Genomic DNA, 19,658 nt, shown 5'->3' on the forward strand with positions numbered 1-19,658 from the left:
TTGTTTTCTTAGTAACCTATCTAGGTTTACAGAAGAAAGATCTGGAACACCCTCCACAGACTAGAGGAAATCATATGGACTTGATATTGAGGTCCTAAACAGGGGTAGGAAGAGGAAAGACTCCTGCTCTAGGAATTAGAAGTGCTGGACTCCAACTTGGCTGGGCCTCTTGCTTGTCCAAAAGTCACAGAATCCCTCTGAATCTCAATTTACTCATCATTTAAAAGGAGATAATAGCATTTAGCTCCTAGGTATACTGTGACTCAACAGGAAAATGTAAGTGGGATTCTTAACACAGTTTAGGGTAGCAGTAAGAGCTCGGTATTCCTTGTTGTTGTTATTATTAGGAGGAGGAGCAGGAGGAGGAAGCTTGGCGCGGTGACAAACACCTGTAATCTCAGTGACTCTGAAGGCTGGGGCAGGAGGATTGCAAATTCAAGGCCAGCCCCAGCAATTTAGTGAGACTCCGGCTCAAAAGAAAAACATAAAAAGGTTTGGGGATGTAGCTCAGTGGTAAAGTGCCCCTGTGTTCAATCACCAGTACACAGGAAAACAAAAACTAAAAATAGGGCCGGGGCTGCAGCTCAGTGGCAGAGCACTTGCCTAGTATGTGTGGGCACTGGGTTCGATTCTCAGCACCACAGCTCAAGCTGGGCCTGTCCACCCTTGAGCGGCTCATAGTCCAGCATTAGGGAGTCCCAGGTCGTGCCACTATCATCTCCAAACCCTCCTCGGCTGTGCATTCAAGCAGTGCATAATGCTTGAAGGAAGGTTCCCAGGTCTGTTTGCTAGTGTCCACTGTTTTTGGTCGCTCAGGGCAAGAGCCCAAGATAAACATGGCTGCTGCAGCCTCAGGCCTGGATCACCTGCCAGAGCTGCGGTCCCGGGAGCTGCGCAGAGCCAATCGCTGGGCGGGGGCGGAGGGAGAGAGCGGGGAAGCCCCGGGCTTCGGGTGCGCAGGCGCACTGTCTCGCACCTGGCTTTCCGCAGCCTTGGAATTAGGCTTCGCCTACTAGGATTACGGTGAGGGGCCGGCGGGTGGTCTGGGCTCCCCGGCAGGCGTGGGTTGGACTTGAGGCCAGTCTGACACAAATGACAAGCCCAAGTGGGGTAGGGAATGCTCTCTACTCTGGGAATCGTAGAGACTGTTTTCGCGGGTCCTTGAGGTGATCAGGTTGTGGATTTGGAGCGTTCTGGGTTCATGGCGGGAGAAGCTGGGTTCGAGGGTCAAGGCTGAAATCCGTGCAGAAAGCTTGGGGTGTAGGGGGAAGGGGATGCAGTGGGTCTGATAGCTCCCTGGGCATATGGGGTTGAGGGATGTCATGGGGCAGACGAGGATCCATTCATTGACATGACTCTTAACCTGGTGGCGCAGAACCACTTCGGAGGATTAAAAAATATATATATTTATTTTTGTAGTTGTAGATGGACAGCATGATTTTATTTTATTTTTATGTGGTGCTGAGGACTGAACCCAATGCCTCACACTTGCAAGGCTAACACTCTGCCCCGGAGATACAGCCCCAGCCCACTTGGGAGGCTTTTTAAAAAACATTAATGTGATGACACACGCCTGTAATCCCAGAGACTCCGGAGGCTGAGGCAGGAGGATCGCAAATTCGAGGACCGCCTGGGCAATTTAACAAGATTCTTTCTCAGGATTTTAAAATAAAAAGGGCTGATGGTGACAGTGATAGAGTACCCTTGGGTTTAAGCCCCAGTCCCGGAAAAAAAAAAAAAAAATTCGAAAGGGGGACCCACCCTGAGAGATTCTGATTTTTATTGGTTTGAGGTAAGGCCTGATCCTGTGTATTTGCGAATGGCTCCACAGGTGATTTTAATGTGTACACGTGTTTCAGTGCAGTAATTGAGTAAAGGGTTGATCCTGAACTTCTCAGTTGCTTGGAAGGGTCTTGGGGTGAAGCCACTGTTTCTCCAGTGCCACCTGAGTTACCTGTGGGAGAGTGAGACGGAAGTCCCTTCCCCCAGTGAGGTGAAAGTTCGTTTCTAACCTGAGGAGGAGGATGGGACCATTCTTTTTGGAACAGAAGGTGCTGCCTCCCAGCAGTGCCCCTAAGACTGGACCCTGCTTTGGGAGACTGAGATGGAAGATGATTCCGGAGTTTGAAGCAGGAACCCGCAAACAATTCAGAGGTCAGCTGCTTATTGAGAAAATGATCACACCTAATACTTACTTTGTTTATAGTACCTTAAACTTTTATCTGTTCATTTGATACTCTGAAGACAAGCAGGGAATGGATTGTCTTGTCCATTTCACAGATGTGGGAGTAAACTCAGCTAGTTAGTGATAACATTCAGATCTGACCCTGGGCTCCTAACTCCAATTTTTGCTTTTTAGTAGCTTCTCACTTCTGCACTCAACTGCTTTCCTACAGTGTTTGGTCCTTCTGAGGGTATCTTATCACTCACCCTCTTTCTGATGCTCATCATTCCAGGGTCCAGTCTGGCATTCTTGGTTTCCTCCCGTGACTCCATGGGCATTCCTTGAGCTACAGCCCCAGCCCCGGCCTCACTATCTTAGCCAGACCCTGTCTCAAAAAATAAAAAGGGTTGAGGTTGTAGTTCAGTGGTAGAACGCTTGCCTAGCATGTTTGGGGCACTGGGTTCTATCCTCAGCACCTCATAAAACTAACTAAATAAAATAAAGATATTGTGTCCAATTACAACTGAAAAATATTTTTATTTTATTTATTTATTTTAAATAATATTTTTTAGTTGCCAATGGATTTTTTTTTTTTAACGAGAGAGGGAATTTTAATATTTATTTTTTAGTTTTCAGCGGACACAACATCTTTGTTTGTATGTGGTGCTGAGGATCGAACCTGGGCCGCACGCATGCCAGGCGAGCGCGCTACCGCTTGAGCCACATCCCCAGCCCCAACCAATGGATTTTTTAACTTTGTTTATTTATATGTGGTGCTGAGGATCGAACCCAGGGCCTCACACATGTTAGGCAGGCGCTTTACCACTGAACCACAACCCCAGGCCCTGAAAAATATTTTTAAAAAATGAAATAAAAAAATTAAAATCATAGGTTGGTTCAGAAATCAGGGACATCTGTTTGTATTTCTAGTTTTTTTTTTTTTTTTTTTAATCTCCTAGGTGCCTGATGGGGTAAAGAGGGGAGAAAAAAAATGCTAGAGGGTTCCTTCCAAACAGATGTGATTCTGTCACCTCCCACCCCCAGTCAGTGTCTCCTCTTCCACAATCCTCAGGATAGACTGTTGTGTGAGAGTTACAACAACCTTCCTTCCTGATCTGGCCCCATTTCTGCCTCCCTCCTCTGAGCTCTTTGCCCACATTGTTTCTGCTTTTCTTAGCATGGGGCTGTGCATTGGTGAAAGCTTAATACTCTTTGCTGGTATAAATATTCCTCTTTCTGCCTATGTTGTTTTGTTTAAAATGTTTTACTCAGAGGGACACATCAAGCTTGCCTTTTTTCTAATTCTCACAGCCAAGTGGAACAGCAAATTGGGGTACAGTAGGGTCTGGGGAATTTTCTCATGGTCGCTCTTTGAGGGCAGCAGGTGGATGTGCATATTGGCCTTTTAGGGGTAAGTAGACGTATCAGGCATTAACTGAGCACCTGTATGTGGTGAAGGAGCCTGGTAGAGGCAGAGGCAAAAATCAGGGGCTGGGCTCACTGGTCCTGCCTTTCAGGAGCTTGTGGGCTGGAAGAGGGTAAGGGAAGCATATGCATGCTTGATACTGGGGACAGATATCTGAAAAGAAGAGAGAATCCTGACTTGGTATACCTGGGAAGGTTTATGACACTGACCTGGGTCTTGGATGAGCAGGATTTGCTGAGATGGTAGAAGAAGGTACATAGTAAGGTGAGAAATGCTAAATTTAAATGACTAAAAAGTCAAAAAAACATTTTGAGGCCTGGGGTTGTAGGTCAGTGGTAGAGCGCTTACCTAGCATGCATGAGGCCCTGGGTTCGTCCCCAGCACCACATAAAAATAAACAAATAAGGGCTATGACTGTAGCTCAAGTGGCAAAGCACTTGCCTAGCATGTGTGAGGCACTGGGTTTAATCCTCAGCACCACATAAATATTAACAAAATAAAGGCATTCTGTCCATCTACAACTACAAAAATTTTTTTAAAATAAATAAAAATAAAGATATTGTGTCCATCTACAGCTAAAAAAAATTAAAAATAAACATTTTGAATCTTGGCTCCATTACCTAATAGCTCTGTGACCCTGGGCCAGTTATTTAATCTTCAGAGCCTTGGTTTCTTCATCTATGAAATGTGGATGGGAGTAGCAACAGAGCTGTAGGGATTCACGATATGAAAGCCAGGCATCCTCTAAATGCCTGAGAAATGGTATGGAGTTACATCTAGGATATCATGGATGGAAGTGACAGCATGAAAAAGGTGGAGGTGGTATTTAAATAAGAATATTAGGGATGGCAGATGAGAAAGGGATGTTCCGGGTACCAAGAGGCATCAGTGCTGGGTGCTGCAAAGACAACTTCAGTCATGGACTTATGGCGGGGGGTTGGGAGGGTCACTGACTCATCTTTTAAAAACCTGAAAATAAACTTCAGAGATAGGAAAAGAATTAGTAATAGCTATCATTTATTGAGTATTGTATGTGCCAGGCATTTTGCTTGATGCTTTAGACTATTTAGATTGCTTTTGCATTTCAGCCACACAGCCAGCTGACAGGTTGGCATCAACATCCTACTGGTCTAGGGGGAGAGAGTAGGGTGGACCCAAGGCTACCAACTGGGACTATTCTTAGGGCAGGGATGGGCTGTGGGACCTTCAGCAGACTTTGGTATAAGGTTTCAGTGGGGCGTGATGTTGGTTGCAGGTTACAGATGGCAGTTTATGCAGCTAGGCCAGCATGGGCTCCATGCTGCTCTTCCCTGGGAGAGGCAGGACTGCCTCTGCTGTGGTGGTGGAGAGTGGGGAGGAGAGTAGGGAAGGCTTTGCTAATGGAGGAGTGGAATCTGGAAAAGAAACTGATGAAGACCCGCCTTGTGCCCCTCTCCCATTCAAGGCTGATTCACCTGGACAGGTAGCTTTGCCTCCAGCTCAGACTTGCGGTGGAGCTTTGTCTCTGGCATTCGTTGGATGTATTTCTGCTCTTTGCCTTTTTCTTTTTTTTTTTTTAAATTTGATAGCCAAATTTAAAAAAAAAAAAAAATTTTTTTTTAATATTTATTTTCTAGTTCTTGGTGGACACAACATCTTTGTTTGTATGTGGTGCTGAGGATCGAACCCGGGCCGCACGCATGCCAGGCGAGGGCGCTACCGCTTGAGCCAAATCTCCAGCCCAATGCCTTTTTCGACTTTGCCCTTTTTCCATCTTTTTCTCCAGTTCACTTACTTGTGTGAGGGACATGAGTACCAGGATATTCACCGGCTCCTACCCTGATCTGTTATAAGAAACAGGTAGTTTCTGAGCATCAACCATGTGACAGGCATGATGCTCTGGGTTTTCTGGACATTAATTTAATCCTTTCTGTACTCTTATACAGTCAGACTTTATGGCCCCATTTTGCATGTGAGGAAACCAAGGCTAAGCCAGGGAGACTTGTCTGAGGTTATACTTTTAGGAAGTGCAGTTGGAATTTGAACTGGGCCTTTCTGATGCCAAAAGTTATAGCCTTTCCATCTCACCATGCTTTGAGATTTTCTAACATCACTCCAGGGGGAATAGGGAGCCAGCTGGTGGAGGCAGAGGACCTTAAGTGTTCACCTCCAATGACAATGGCAGGATACTGGGCATCTGCTTATGAGTCAGCAGGCTTTACTCCTTTTTAAAAAAATATTTATTTTTTAGTTGTAGTTGGACACAATACCTTTATTTTATTTATTTATTTTTATGTGGTGCTGAGGCTTGAACCCAGCGCCTTGCTCGTGCTAGGCAAGCGCTCTACCATGAGCCAAAGCCCCAACCCAGCTTCCTGCTTTTTGACAAAGGCTGTGGAGTTGAACAAGGGAGTTCTGTGAAGCTCAGGGGGGATCAGAGAGAGTGACCTAAGTTAAGGATAGTTATGGGGGTGTATGTTGTGTTTTATGGCCCCCATGTCATAACCCTTGAGGGGCATCTCATTTAATTCTTACCCATTCTTGTGTGGCAGGTCATGGGGCTTCCTATTTATTGGTGGGTAGAGAGATCCACTAGCCATCACATCTCAAGTTTTGGTACTCACTATTTTGTTCTTAGTGCTTATAAGTATTTTTGTTTGCCTCTTAACATCACCTTATGACTGAGGCACAGAGAGGTTAAGTAAATTGTTTCAGGTCATACAGGTAGTAAATAGTAGAGTCAGGACATTTGAGAACTCCAGTCATGTCTTCTCTCCATTCTCTTTGAAAAGCATTGCCAGGTGCACGCCTTTAATCCCAGCAACCTGGGAGGCTGAGGCATTGAGGCCAGCCTCAGTATCTTTTTTTTCTTTTTTCTTTTTTTGTAATTGTAGATGGATAAAATGCCTTTATTTTATTTGTTTATTTTTATGTGGTGCTAAGGATTGAACCCAGTGCCTCACACATGCTAGGCAAGTGCTCTGTCACTGAGCTACAGACCTAGGCCCAGCCTCAGTATCTTAGCAAGACCTCAGCAACTCAGTAAGACTGTCTCTCGAAAAATAAAAACGGGGGCTGAAGTTGTGGCTCAGTGGTAGAGTGCTTGCCTAGCATGTGTGAGGCACAGGGCTCAATCCTCAGTACCACATAAAACTAAATACAATAAATACAATAATTACGACTAAAAAATATTTTTAAAAAAAGTAAATTAAAAAAATTTAAAGGGCCCAGGCTGGGTACAGTAGTGCACACCTGTAATCCTAATGGCCTGGGAGGATCACATGTTTAAAGCCAGCCTCAGCAACTTAGTGAGGCCCTGTCTCAAAAAATAAAAAGGGCTGGGGATGTAGCTCAGTGGTAAAGCGCCCTTGGGCTCAATTCCCACCACAAAAGAAAAAAGAAAAAAAAAGCAGTGTTGGAGGAAACTTAGGGTGATGGATGACGGTGTCACAAGTGTACACATTATAACTTTCCTGACTGTACACTTTGAATATGTGCTTTTCTATATGTCAGTCACACCTCCATCTCTGAGGGAAAAAAGACAAGCATTTCCTCTGGGCTCACTTGGCCATCCTGCTACCGTGGGTGAGGTAGGATCATGTGGTCCAGTCCAGAGGAGATTCTCAAAGGGTTAGTGGAGGATTTCAGGTAGTTTTGACCACTTCTCCTCTTGTGCTCCCACCATGAGGCCAGTGGCTCATCAGCCAGAGGGAACCTTTAGGGCCCTGAGGACAAGGACAGGTCCCTTGGAGGTGCTGCTGCTTCTCTTGGACTGGGGCCAAGGAAAATCAGATTTTGGCCCTCTGTGGGAATGTGTGTGCATGGATACCTGAGCCATGGGCAGGCTTGGGCTGAGGGTAACGGGCTCTCTGAGGATCAGCCCTTTGGGGTCCTTGGGCTGCCACAACAAATTACATAAACTGGATGGCTTAAAGTAACCATTTATTCTGTCATGGTTCTGTACAGTAGAAATCTGAAGTCAGGGCGTTAGCAGGGTCATATTATTCTTGGAGGCTCTAGGAAAGCATCTTTCCATCCCTCTTGTAGCTACTGGTGGTTGCTGGCAGTCCTCACATTCCTTGGCTTGTAGCTGCATCACTGATTCCTGCCTCATCTTCACATGGCCAGCTTCTCTGTGTCCAGATTTCCCTTTCCTTGTAAGGACACTTGTCATTAGTTCCATCCTAATTCTGTATGACTTCATTTTAACCTGGTTACAACTGTACAAATACCATTCCCTAATAGGTTGGGGAGTTAAGACTTGAACTTATGATTCACAACATAATATTTGAGAGGAGGAAGCCTCTGTGGCTTCCCTCAAAGGGTCAGATAGGCCCATGTGGGAATTATTTTTCTGAAAAGAAAACAGTAGCTTTGAGTCTAAAAGAAGAGACAGAAACTTAATACCTTGCTGCTTAAAGAGTGTGGTTGCAGGGCTGGGGTTGTAGCTCAGTGCCAGAGCGCTTGCCTAGCATGTATGAGGCACTGGTTTTGAGCCTTAGCACTGCATAAAAATAAACAAATAAAATAAAGGTATGCTGTCCATACCCAACTACAAAAAAAAAAAAAGTGTGGCCACAGACCAGCAGCAGCCTCACCTGGAAGTGATAGAAAAGCAGAATCTCAGGTCCCTCCCCAGACCCACTAAGTCAGCATCTATATTTTAACAAAGTCCCCAGTAATTAAAATCTGACTTTTATTTCCTTTTCCTCTCATGGTGGGTCTGGCTCTCAATCTTTGTGCATGAGTCAGTTATTCATTCTCTCTCTCTCTCTCTCTCTCTCTCTCTCTCTCTCTCTCTGCAGTTCTAGGGATTGGAACACTAGGACCTTGTGCAGGCTAGGTAGGTGCCCTACCACTGAGTTACACCCCACTCCATGGTCTCTCTTTGCATGGTGTGTTCTTGCGTTTCTGTCCCCATGTGCTGATGCAGCCCATTTGTGGGCCCTTTCTACACAGCTTGGAGTTTGCTAAGCCAGTCCCTTTGCTCATTCTTATTTATTTATTTATTTATTTTTGTGGTGCTGGGGATTGATCCCAGGGCCTTGTGCATGCAAGGAAAGCACTCTACTAACTGAGCTATATCCCTAGCCCCCCTTTGCTCATTCTTGGGCTGTATCCTGCTTTTTTTTTTTTAAATATTTATTTATTTTAGTTATCAGCGGACACAACATCTTTGTTTTGTATGTGGTGCTGAGGATCGAACCCGGGCCGCACGCATGCCAGGTGAGCGCGCTACCGCTTGAGCCACATCCCCAGCCCTGTATCCTGCTTTTTAAAAAAATATTTATTTCTTAGATTTAGGTGGATACAATATCTTCATTTTACATTTATGTGGTGCCGAGGATCGAACCTGGTGCCTTTTGCATGCTAGGCGAGCACTCTACCACTGAGCCACAACTTCAGCCCCTGTGTCCTGCTTTTTGCTGTTTATAAATGTTGACGCTGTGAATATCTCTCTCCATATTCCTTTGTAGTTAGTTTGTTAGAATGGAATTATGGAATCAAGTGCATGAGCAGTGTGGACTCTTATATTATTTATTTTTTGTTCTACTGGCAGTAGAACCCAGGGCCTTGGGCATGTTAGGCAAGCACTCTACCACTGAGCTATATCCCTGGCCCACATCTTTTTTTTTTTTTTTTTTTTTGGTACTGGGGATTGAACTTGGGGGTGCTTAACGACTGAGCCATATTCCCAGCCCTTTTAATTTTTTTTTTTTATTTTGAGACAGGTCTCACTAAGTTGCTTAGGGCCTCGCTGATTTGCTGAGGTTGGTTTTGAACTTGTGATTCTCCTGCCTTAGCTTCCAGAGTTTCTGGGATTACATCTTATCATTCTTATCACAGTGCAGACATGACACTGGGTTTCTTCCCTTCTCTCCAACAATGTACATGAGAACCTGATTTGCGAAGACAAATAGCAGAAAATGTTTTTATGTCAGACAGATCTGAGTGCAATATGTTACTTTTTTGCTGTGTGACATTGGTCAAGATACCATCTCTGAACTTGGGGTTGCTCTCCTATAAAATCATAATAATGCTATAAACTTTGTAGATATTTTGTAAAGATAATAATGACACTATCATCCAGGCAAGGTGGTGCATGCCTGTAATCCCAGTGGCCTGGGAGGCTGAGGCAGGAGGATCGCAAGTTCCAAGCCAGCCTCAGCAACAGTGAGACACTAAGCAACTCAGTGAGACCCTTTCTCTAGATAAAAATACAAAATAAGGCTGGGGATGTAGCTCAGTGATTGAGTGCCTCTGAGTTCAATCCTAATACCCTGCCCCCCTCAAAAAAAGCAACATCATCAACATCAACATTCATTATTGAGCACTTTCTGTGAATCCTTAAATTCTTTTTTAAAAACATTTTTAAATTTACTTTTTTAAAATTAACCCTTACATTATTTTGCAAAGTGGGTATAATCATCCCTTTTCTCATTTTACAGAAAAAGAAACAAAAACTTGGATTAAGGGCTGGGACAAAGCTCAGTTGATAGAGTGCTTGCCTCGCATACACAAGGTCCTGGGTTCGATCCCCAACACCAAAAAACAAAAAACAAACCAAAAAAACCTTGGATTCCATTCCAAGTTAACTTATCTGAGGATGCACTGTAAGTACATCATGTGCCCAAGTTCCAGGCGGTCACGTCCAGACCATTAAGGTTGCACAGTGTGGATGTAAAAAGATACTGAGCATCCAGCCCTAGCACACAGCCTACCCCAACACTTATAGAGTGCCTGCCTTCTCTTCCCAGAGGCCTTATCAGTTTTGTTGAGTTACTTCCAGAGTAATGGTAACTTGGCATTGCTGTCCTCCATTGGTGATTCTCCATATTTGTTTTATGTATAAACTCTCTCCCACTGGAAATGAGTGTGTATGTATTTGGTACTAACAAAAAAGTGTGTGTGATTGAACCCCAGGGCCTTGCATGTGCTAGGCAAGTTCTCTACCATTTTTTTTTTTCCTGAGACAGTGTCTCATTCAGTTCCCAGGCTGGCCTTGAACTTGCAATTTACTTATTTATTTATTTGGTATTGGTAAGTGAATCCAGGGGCCCTCAATCACCGAGCCACATCCCCAGGTCCTTTTTTTTTTTTTTTTTGTATTGGGGATTGAACTCAGGGGCACTCAACCACTGAGCTACATCCCTAGCCCTATTTTGTATTTTATTTAGAGACAGGGTCTCACTGAGTTGCTTAGCTCCTCACCATTGCTGAGGCTGACTTTGAACTTGCGATCCTCCTGCCTCAGCCTCCCAAGCTGCCCCCAGCCCTTTTTTATGTTTTATTTAGAGCCAGGTCTCACTGAGTTGCTTAGGGTCTCACTGAGTTGCTTAGGGCCTCACTAAGTTGTTGAGGCAGGCTTTGAATTTGTGATCCTTCTGCCTCAGCCTCCCAAGCCACTGGGATTATAGTTGTGCACCACCAAGTCCTGGCTGCAATACATTTTTTTTTTTTTTTGCAGGGGTGGGGGGCTAATACTGGGTATTGAGCCGAGGTCCTTACACATGCTACACAGTACTCTACCACAGAATTACACCCCAGCCCTGGCCTTTCACATGTAATTCTTTTGCCTTAGCCTTGCAAGTAGCTGGGATTACAGGTATGTGCTCCCACACCTGGCTGAAAATGAATTTACATTTTTAAAATTTTTTTATTTTTTTAGTTGTTAATTGATGTTTATTTATTTACTTATATGTGATGCTTAGAATCGAACCCAGTGCCTCACCCATGCTAGGTAAGCACTCTACCACTGAGCCACAACCCCAGCTCATTTAAATTCTATTTTTTTTGTGTGTGTGTGGGGGGGATTGAACCCAGGGCCTTGTGCATGCAAGGCAAGCACTCTACCAACTAAGCTATATCCCCAACTCCAATTTTTAAAAAAATTTTTTTTTAGTTGTAGATGGACATAATACCTTTATTTTATTTGTTTATGTTTTTTAATGTGGTGCCAGGAATCAAACCCAGTGCCTCACCCATGCTGGGCAAGTGCTCTACCTCTGAGCCACAACCCCGGCCCTGAAAATGAGTTTTTAAAGGACTCAGAGCACAGGGTTAGGAGCAGAGTAGTCTCTGATCATTGCTGCTAACTGGCTCTTTCTTTTCCAGGGACAAGAATGGGGAGACTGCTGGTAGCCATGAGCTCCTGGGGTTAAATCAGGCTGGTAGTCATGGGGCTGGGATGGCCCCAGGCCTGGTTATTGGGCCTGCCCACAGCTGTGGTCTATGGCTCCCTGGCCCTCTTCACCTCCATCCTGCACAATGTGTTCCTGCTCTACTATGTGGACACCTTTGTCTCAGTGTACAAGATCAACAAAGTAGCCTTCTGGGTTGGAGAGGTAGGGTCAGCACTGGGCAGTCAGCCTGGTGGGTGCATAGGCTGCTAGGTAGATGGCAGGTGCTGGGTCCCACCTATTCAGGGACATAAGGCAGGCCAGGTTGCCTATCTAGACTCAGCCAGAAAAGCTGGTGGAGGCTTTGATGACTTCTCAATGGGGATTAGTTTGGTTTCCTGGCTATTGTCATATATTCATTGTTCTTTACATTCATGTACAGTATAATCACACATGCTAATTTGTCATCTGGTTATACTTACTAGATGGGCCCTGGATGAGGCATTGATAAGTGAGTGGCTGGGAGTGTGGGTCTGAGCAGAGGAACTGACCACAAGTTCTGCAGGCAGCACAGCTGGGGCCATTTTTGAGGGGTGGGGAGATCTGCTAGAAGCTGCCTGGACCCCACTGTGCCCATCTCCTTTTGCCTGTAGACGGTGTTTCTCCTCTGGAACAGCCTCAACGACCCCCTCTTCGGCTGGCTAAGTGACCGCCAGTTCCTCAGCTCTCAGCCCTGGTTTGTATTTGGGGATGTCTCAAAAGAGCTTCAGTTCCCACCTGTCTCTTGTACTGGAGGACCCCTGCCTGCATTCGGGGTGGGGAAAGAAAGGCCAGTTCAAGTGTTGGATGTGGATCCACTCCCTTCCCAGGGGCCAGGACAGGCTCTGTCCAAGTTGAAAAATTGGCTTTTCCTAACCCCTGCCTTGCTCACCAGGGAAGAGACTGACCCCGGCTTGGCTTCTCAAAACCCTGCGCAGCAAACACCCTATGCTGCTCCCATCAGATTCCCTTTCCTCCATGCTTGGGCTCATCACTGCCCTCAAGCCTGAGAAGTGGGTATCCCACTGCCCTTTGGCCATCAACTGACAGACTAGAGGGGGGCGCGTAGGGCAGAGGAAAGAGTGCGCCCACTGGTAAGCTGTGCTTCCTAAGTTGGAGACTGGAGACTGGGTGCATCCTGATGTGTATCCTCCATTCTAGGCCTCTGTCCCTCCTCCGAGGCCCGGACGGGAACTGGGGCCAGCCAAGGCCAAAAGGGCATTTCCCAACACCCTCCTCTCCCTGGCAGGTCAGGCGCCAGGCTCTCCTCAAGGGCTGTGGTGCTGGCACGGGTACGGGCACTGGGCAGGCACGGGCCACTGCTGGCATTGTCCTTCCTGGCATTCTGGGTGCCTTGGGCCCCAGCTGGCCTACAGTTCTTGCTGTGCCTGTGCCTCTATGATGGCTTCCTGACACTCGTGGACCTTCACCATCATGCCTTGTTGGCCGACCTGGCACTCTCCGCCCACGACCGCACCCATCTCAACTTCTACTGCTCCCTCTTCAGTGCAGCTGGCTCCCTCTCAGTCTTTGCCTCCTACGCCTTTTGGAATAAGGAGGACTTCTCCTCCTTCCGCGCCTTCTGTGTGGCACTGGCTGCTGGCTCTGGGCTGGGCTTTCTGGGGGCCACGCAACTACTGAGGCGGCAGGTTGAAGTGACTGGAAAGGACCCTGGGTGCTCAACCATGGCCATGGATGGTGGGTGAGTGGCCATCCCTGGCTCTCCAGGTACAAAATCTGATTTCAATGCTGGGATCCCAGACTGATGCTGAGTCCTTTGGCTGATGGGTGGCTGCTCTGGGGTGGGAGCAGACTCTGGCCCAGCTCCAGCAGTTCTCAACTCCCCTCTGCCCATAGCCTGTATGGAGAGGAGCTGCTAGTGGGCAGTGAGGAAGTGGGCAGAATCACCTTGGGCCAATACCTCCGGCAGCTGGCACGCCACCAAAACTTCCTGTGGTTCGTGGGCATGGACCTGGTGCAGGTATTGGGAATGGTGTCTTTCCCTCAGTGACTGGGCTATCTCACACTCTAGTAGACGGGTGCCTCAGGAGTTGGGCACTTAGGAGGCCTTGCTGGGCAATTTGATGACAGGGACAAGGTTGGGATATTAAACCTGGGTCATAGCATTCTCTGAATGATTTCAGGTAGGTCTCAGCCTCTCTGGGTAGCCTTGTCCTTACTTTTAAAGTGAGGGCTGAAAGATTGTCTCCTATTGGGACTCTGTTATAATCTTTTTAAAACACCAAGTGCCACTCCTAAAACCCATGTAGTGTACAAATTAGCCACATTTAGAAATCAGTTTTTTTAATGTCTTGAGACTTGTTTTACTAATGTGTTTTCAATTAAAAGAAAAACTTATTCCAATTACCATTTTATTATGTCTCTAACTTTTTGATAACCAACAGGAATGTGGCTTTAGATCTTTTTCTGGCATGTTCCATGTTTAGGGACTTGGGGACAGAAGCCAGTTCTCTACTGCTCTGAGGACCAGGGGATATGTGCTTCCCCTATTGGCTTATGGCCCTGCTGGGGTCACCCTCCTTACTGCCCTGTCGGCTTATAGGTGTTCCACTGCCACTTCAACAGCAACTTCTTTCCCCTCTTCCTGGAGCATCTGCTGTCAGACCACATCTCCCTCTCCACTGGCTCCTTTCTGTTGGGTGAGTGGGTACCTCAGGCAGGCTAAAGGACAGAGGCTGTACCCAGAGTCCCTAGCCCAGCTGCAGGAGTGATCTAGCTGAGGGCCAGGTGGCAGAGGGCGGGGATGAATCTGCCAGGGGATTGCACCTTGGGGCCAGCTCTGTTTTCCTGAGGTGGTGGGTTTCCGGGAGGGACTGACGCACAGGCTAATCCTCTTGGTGACGGTGCCACCCAGGGGCGTTATGGTGCAGTGCAGTGGTTGCTTAGCAGTGAGGACTATATCTGATAAGCCTGGGTGTGTCTTGACCATGTTCTCCCCCTGGGTGGTCTTCAGTATGTCATTTTTTGGGGTCTCCCTTTCTCACTTGTAAAGTAAGGAGAAAGCCTGGATGTGTGGGCTCCATATCCGTGGACTCAACCAACCACAGATTAAAAATATTCAGGAAAAAAATAGCATCTGCATTAAACATATAGTCTTTTTTTCTTGTCATTAGCCCCTAAACAATATAGTTTATATCAATATGTATCAAATAGTATGACAATTTATATTTATATAGTAAATAGTATGACAATTATTTATATGACATGCATATGGTATTAGGTATTATAAGTAATAGATAATTTAAAGTGTGTATGTGGGATGTGACTAAATCAGATGCAAATACTATGTCATTTTATATAAAGGACTTAAACATCTATGAATTTTGTTTTCCCTGGGTGATCCTGGAATCAGTCTCCTGAGGATACCAAGGGACAACTCTTATTTACTTTAAAGGCTTGGGAAGATTAGATATAAACATGTGGTGTGGTGATACACACTTATAATCCCAGCTACTCCAGAGACTGAGGCAGCAGGATCACAAGTTCAAAGCCAGCCTGGTCAACTTAGCCAGACCTTGTCTCAAAATAAAATTTCAAGGGGCCGGGAAAGCCAGGCATGTTTGCATGTCTGTAATTCAGGCAACTCTGGAGACTGAGACAGGAGGATTGCAACTTCAAAGCTAGCCTCATCAACTTAATGAGACCATGTCTCAAAATTTTTATAAAGGATTGTAAATATAGCTCAGCATCCTTGGATTCAATCTCCAGTACCAAAAAAAAAAAAAAAAAGAAAAAGAAAGAAAGAAAGAAAGAAAGAAAGAAAGGGCTAGGGAAGTAGTTCAGTGGTATTAAATTTGCCTGGTATATGCAAGGCCCTGGGTTTAATCCCTAGTACCAAAAAGAAAAAAAGTGTGTAACACTCTTAGCACAGAGCCCAGCACATTGTTAGTGTGCAATTGATGCAAAGTCTGATTCTTAGAGTTACAATGTCACTGCTGAGGCTATGGCAGTGCCCCTGACAAGGCAAGGCCCTCTTCCTTCCCCAGGTGTCTCCTATGTTGCTCCCCATCTCAACAACCTCTACTTCCTGCCCCTGTGTCAGCGCTGGGGTGTCTACACAGTAGTGCGGGGTCTCTTTCTGCTCAAGCTGGGCCTTAGCCTGCTCATGCTGGTGGCTGGCCCAGACCATCCTGGCCTGCTCTGCTTCTTCATTGCCAGGTATGCTTCTGCTCGCACTCATTCCCACCCCCACCCCTTTATCCCACCTTTCACCCTTGCCTACTCCCTCTGCTGGCAGCAACCGTGTTTTCACTGAGGGCACCTGCAAGCTGTTGACCCTGGTGGTCACTGACCTGGTGGATGAGGACCTGGTGCTGAACCATCGTAAACAGGCGGCCTCAGCGCTTCTCTTTGGCATGGTTGCCCTGGTGACCAAACCAGGCCAGACCTTTGCCCCACTGCTGGGCACCTGGCTGCTCTGCTTCTATACAGGTGAGGCTCCACGGGTACAGCTTACCCAGAACACCACCTGACAATCTTGTCTCTGGGTCCAGTGGGGAAGAGAAAATGGCCACTTGCTAGGCCGGGGCTATCCTGGGCTGCTAACCAGGATAGCCTTTCCCACACAGATAGAGGAACTTTGTCTCAGATTCATTTATTCTCTCATTAATTTGTTCATCCATTCAGTGAGTATAGAACACCTACTCTGTGTGCTGGGGAGATCACAATGAGTAACAGACAAGGTCTTTGTTATCACAGAGCTTATACTCTAGTTGGGAGCAGGGTGTTGGCAATAAACAACAAACAAGAATGTATCAAATAATGGTGAGTGTCGAGGTAAAATAGATGGGGAAAGATGAGACCCTGTGGTTGAGAAGCCGCTAAATATGGCTATACAAGGCCTCTCCTTGAAGGTGACCCTCAGGATGTGAACTGAATGGCAAGGTTTGGTCAAGAAAAGGTCTCAGTGAATAATAGGCAGAGGGGATGGCAAATGTGCAATTGATGCAAACTCTGATTCTGAGAGTTACAATGTGTATCAGAAGATTTGGAGAGAACTTTGTACAGGGTTTGGATTTTATTTGTTGCACAGAGAAGATATTGGGAGAGTTACAAGCTGTGCAGTGACATGGTCTGATTTTGTTTGTTTATTTATTTTGTGGTACTATGGATTGAACTCAGGACCTCTCATGCCCAGGAAAGTATTCTACCACTGAGCTACACCTCCCAGCTCTTATTTTTTGTGGTGCTTGAGGTTGAATCCATGGCCTTGTGCATACAAAGGCAAACACTCCACCAACTGAGCTTTATCCCTAGCCCCTCCCAGCTCCTATTTTGAGACAGGGTCTCACTAAGCTGCCTAGGCTAGCTTTGAACTTGTGATCCTCCTGCCCATTCTCCCCGCCCCACCAGCCAGTAGCTGGGAATCCAGGAATGGATCATCATGCCTGCTCTGATGGATGTTTTGGAAAGTTCACTGTGGCTATTTTATGGGAGGACAGATTGGATCATAGGGAAGCCAGAGTGGGAATAGCAGGAGGATAATTGGAAGACTGTGACAGAGGCAATGGAGTGTTTGAGCCAGTGTGGTGGCAGGTAGGATGATGCATTTTGGAGTTGGGGGAGACAAAGACTGGGTATTGGAGAATGATGAAGTTAACTAAGGAATTGAGGCAGGCCTGCAGGATTTGGCCTGAATTATTGGGTAGATGGTGGTGTCATTCACAAAAAGGGAAGATTGGGAGGAGCAGGTTTAAGGGAGGCATCAAGAGTTGTAGTTTGGGACACATGACATTTGAAATGTCACTCCATGACTTTGGAAAGGAACTGGCTGACCATATACTTTCTATGCTCTCTTGTCCTAGGTCATGATCTTTTCCAACAGCCTCCAATGACCCCTGTTGGGAGTGCCCAGCCCTGGCCAGAGCCACCAGCTCCAGCCCCAGCACAGGCCCCCACGCTCCGCCAGGGCTGCTTCTACCTGCTGGTGCTGGTACCTATCACTTGTGCACTGCTGCAGCTCTTCACCTGGTCCCAGTTCACACTGCATGGGAGGCGCCTGCACATGGTCAAGGCCCAGCGCCAGAATTTGGCACAGGTCCAAACCCTGGACATTAAGACAGTGTGAGAGGTGCAGTAAGGCTACCCTGTTGAGGACACTGCCCCAGTCAGGGAGTAGGAGCCACTTTTGCCAGTGTCCTGCTAGTACACCTTCTTTGGGTGCAGCATAGAGGAGATGGCAGATGGGAGCTCCTGGAACTTAGCTACGAATGTCATTGAAGTCTTTTCCTCCCTAGCTGTCTGGCTCAGTTTGAGCAAGGGCTGGGCTATATGTGCTCAGAGACATGGTTCCTCTGTGGGGCAGGAGGAAAGAGGACCAGAAGGGATGGAGCTACATGTGGTGACTGCCATGGGGCATGGAGGCCCAGCCTACTGTCAGCTAGGGCTGGCTGCTCTAGCGGGCTTAAGAACCACTTTTGATAACACAACTGCTCCCTTTTGCCTAGTCAAGGGAAGCCTACTCTAAGTGCCACTTGCCACTGCCTCCTAGTGTTTTTTTTTCAGAGGGTTCTTCTTTAGCTGTTTGAAGTAGCATGTTCCCTCTGCTGCAGGACTCTCCCATCAATACACCTCTGGAGAAGCTCATTTTGTTACAGATTGATTAAAGCCAGTCATTCCTACTCCTTAGGTCCATGTGAGAGAGAGGGAGAGGGAGAGGGAGGGAAAGAGAGCTGGGTTGGTGGGAATGGGAGTGGGAATCCTATTCCTCACTCAATAGGTAAAACCCCCGAAGAGGATTTTCCTAAATAAAAGGTGGCTATCTGCATCAGACTTGCTGGGGTGCAGGGACAAGAATGCAGATTGCTGGTTTCCTGGGTACTGGAGGCCAAAGTGACTTTCAGGCCTGGAGTCAGCCATCCCAGTGTATTTCCCAGGCACTGCTGCTAGACATGGTCATCAAACAGGAGTCTATTGGGTCAGAGGTTCTCAGCCTGGGGACCACCTGGGCTTCAAAAAGTATCAAATTCTGACTTATTGGGGCTTGAATATGACCTGAGTAGTATTAAGATTTCAAAAACCTCTGTAGATGATTTTTCTTGTGACTGGGATTGAAACCATTGTTCTGAGCCAGCAAGTTTCAGCCTTGGCACTAGAGATATTAGGGCAATTTGCATTGCATGTTACCATCCTTGGCTTCAACTTACCAGATGCCAATAGCAACCTCCCAGTTGTGACAACCAAACATGTCTCCAGATAGCAAGTTGTGTCCTAGGGGCAAAACTGACTCCAACTGGGACTCATTGCTTAAGGCCAGAGATTTTGAGGATCTGCTCAGGGATCAAAAGGTAGGCTCTAGGGCTGTATTGCTTGGGAATACACCCCAGCTAATAAATGGGAGAACTTTGGGAAGTTGCTTCATGGATCATAAAAACACATATACTTTGTAGGGTTACTGGGAAGATTAAATGGCTAAGCACATGACAATTTTTCTGCCAGGTATGGGTTCAAATGGGAAAAAAATGATTAATCAGAATATCTGAGTGTGGGCCACGATAAGCTCCCAGACTTTACATGAAAGTTTGGAAAACCTCTGACTTCAGGGGTGTCAAGAGCTACTCATCATTTATATAGCTATTCCATCATTTATAATAGAGCCTCACCCATGGCTTTGGTGTGCACACAGGAGTTAGACCCTTGGTTTTTAAACTAAGGCTTTGGTGTGAACATCCTTTTTTGGTACTGGAGATTGAACTCAGAGGTACTTTACCACCGGGCTACAACTCCAGTCCTTTTTATTTTTTGAGGGTCTGACTAAGTTGCTAAGGCTGGCCTTCAACTTGTGATCTTCCCACCCGAGCCTCCTGAGTTGTTGGGATCACAGGCAGCTGAACACTGTTTTCATCTACCTGACAGGCTGAAGGTTCGGCTGCAGTCTGTCCATATTTAGTTATGCCTGCTAGAGGACAGA

At 46.4% G+C, this 19,658-nt stretch overlaps 1 protein-coding gene across 3 annotated transcripts; it reads left to right on the plus strand.

Moving 5' to 3' along the window:
- Positions 1 to 960: 960 nt before the first annotated feature.
- Positions 961 to 19,333, plus strand: Slc68a1 (solute carrier family 68 member 1). 3 transcript variants are annotated; one of them, XM_077105350.1, is made up of 11 exons: positions 961 to 1,023; positions 8,375 to 8,412; positions 8,725 to 8,795; positions 11,685 to 11,914; positions 12,343 to 12,425; positions 12,978 to 13,430; positions 13,586 to 13,709; positions 14,292 to 14,388; positions 15,736 to 15,907; positions 15,987 to 16,180; positions 17,554 to 19,333. In XM_077105350.1, the coding sequence occupies exons 4-11, from the start codon at positions 11,747 to 11,749 to the stop codon at positions 17,814 to 17,816; spliced, it is 1,554 nt and encodes a 517-aa protein (XP_076961465.1). In that variant the 5' UTR covers positions 961 to 1,023; positions 8,375 to 8,412; positions 8,725 to 8,795; positions 11,685 to 11,746; the 3' UTR covers positions 17,817 to 19,333. The 3 variants fall into 3 exon arrangements, with proteins under 3 accessions (XP_076961465.1, XP_076690512.1, XP_076690513.1); XM_076834397.1 differs by lacking the exon at positions 8,725 to 8,795; XM_076834398.1 differs by lacking the exons at positions 8,375 to 8,412; positions 8,725 to 8,795 and having other exon boundaries at positions 997 to 1,023.
- The last annotated feature ends 325 nt before the right edge of the window (positions 19,334 to 19,658 follow it).

This window comes from Callospermophilus lateralis, chromosome 15 (assembly GCF_048772815.1).
Source record: "Callospermophilus lateralis isolate mCalLat2 chromosome 15, mCalLat2.hap1, whole genome shotgun sequence".
NCBI lineage: Eukaryota > Metazoa > Chordata > Mammalia > Rodentia > Sciuridae > Callospermophilus > Callospermophilus lateralis.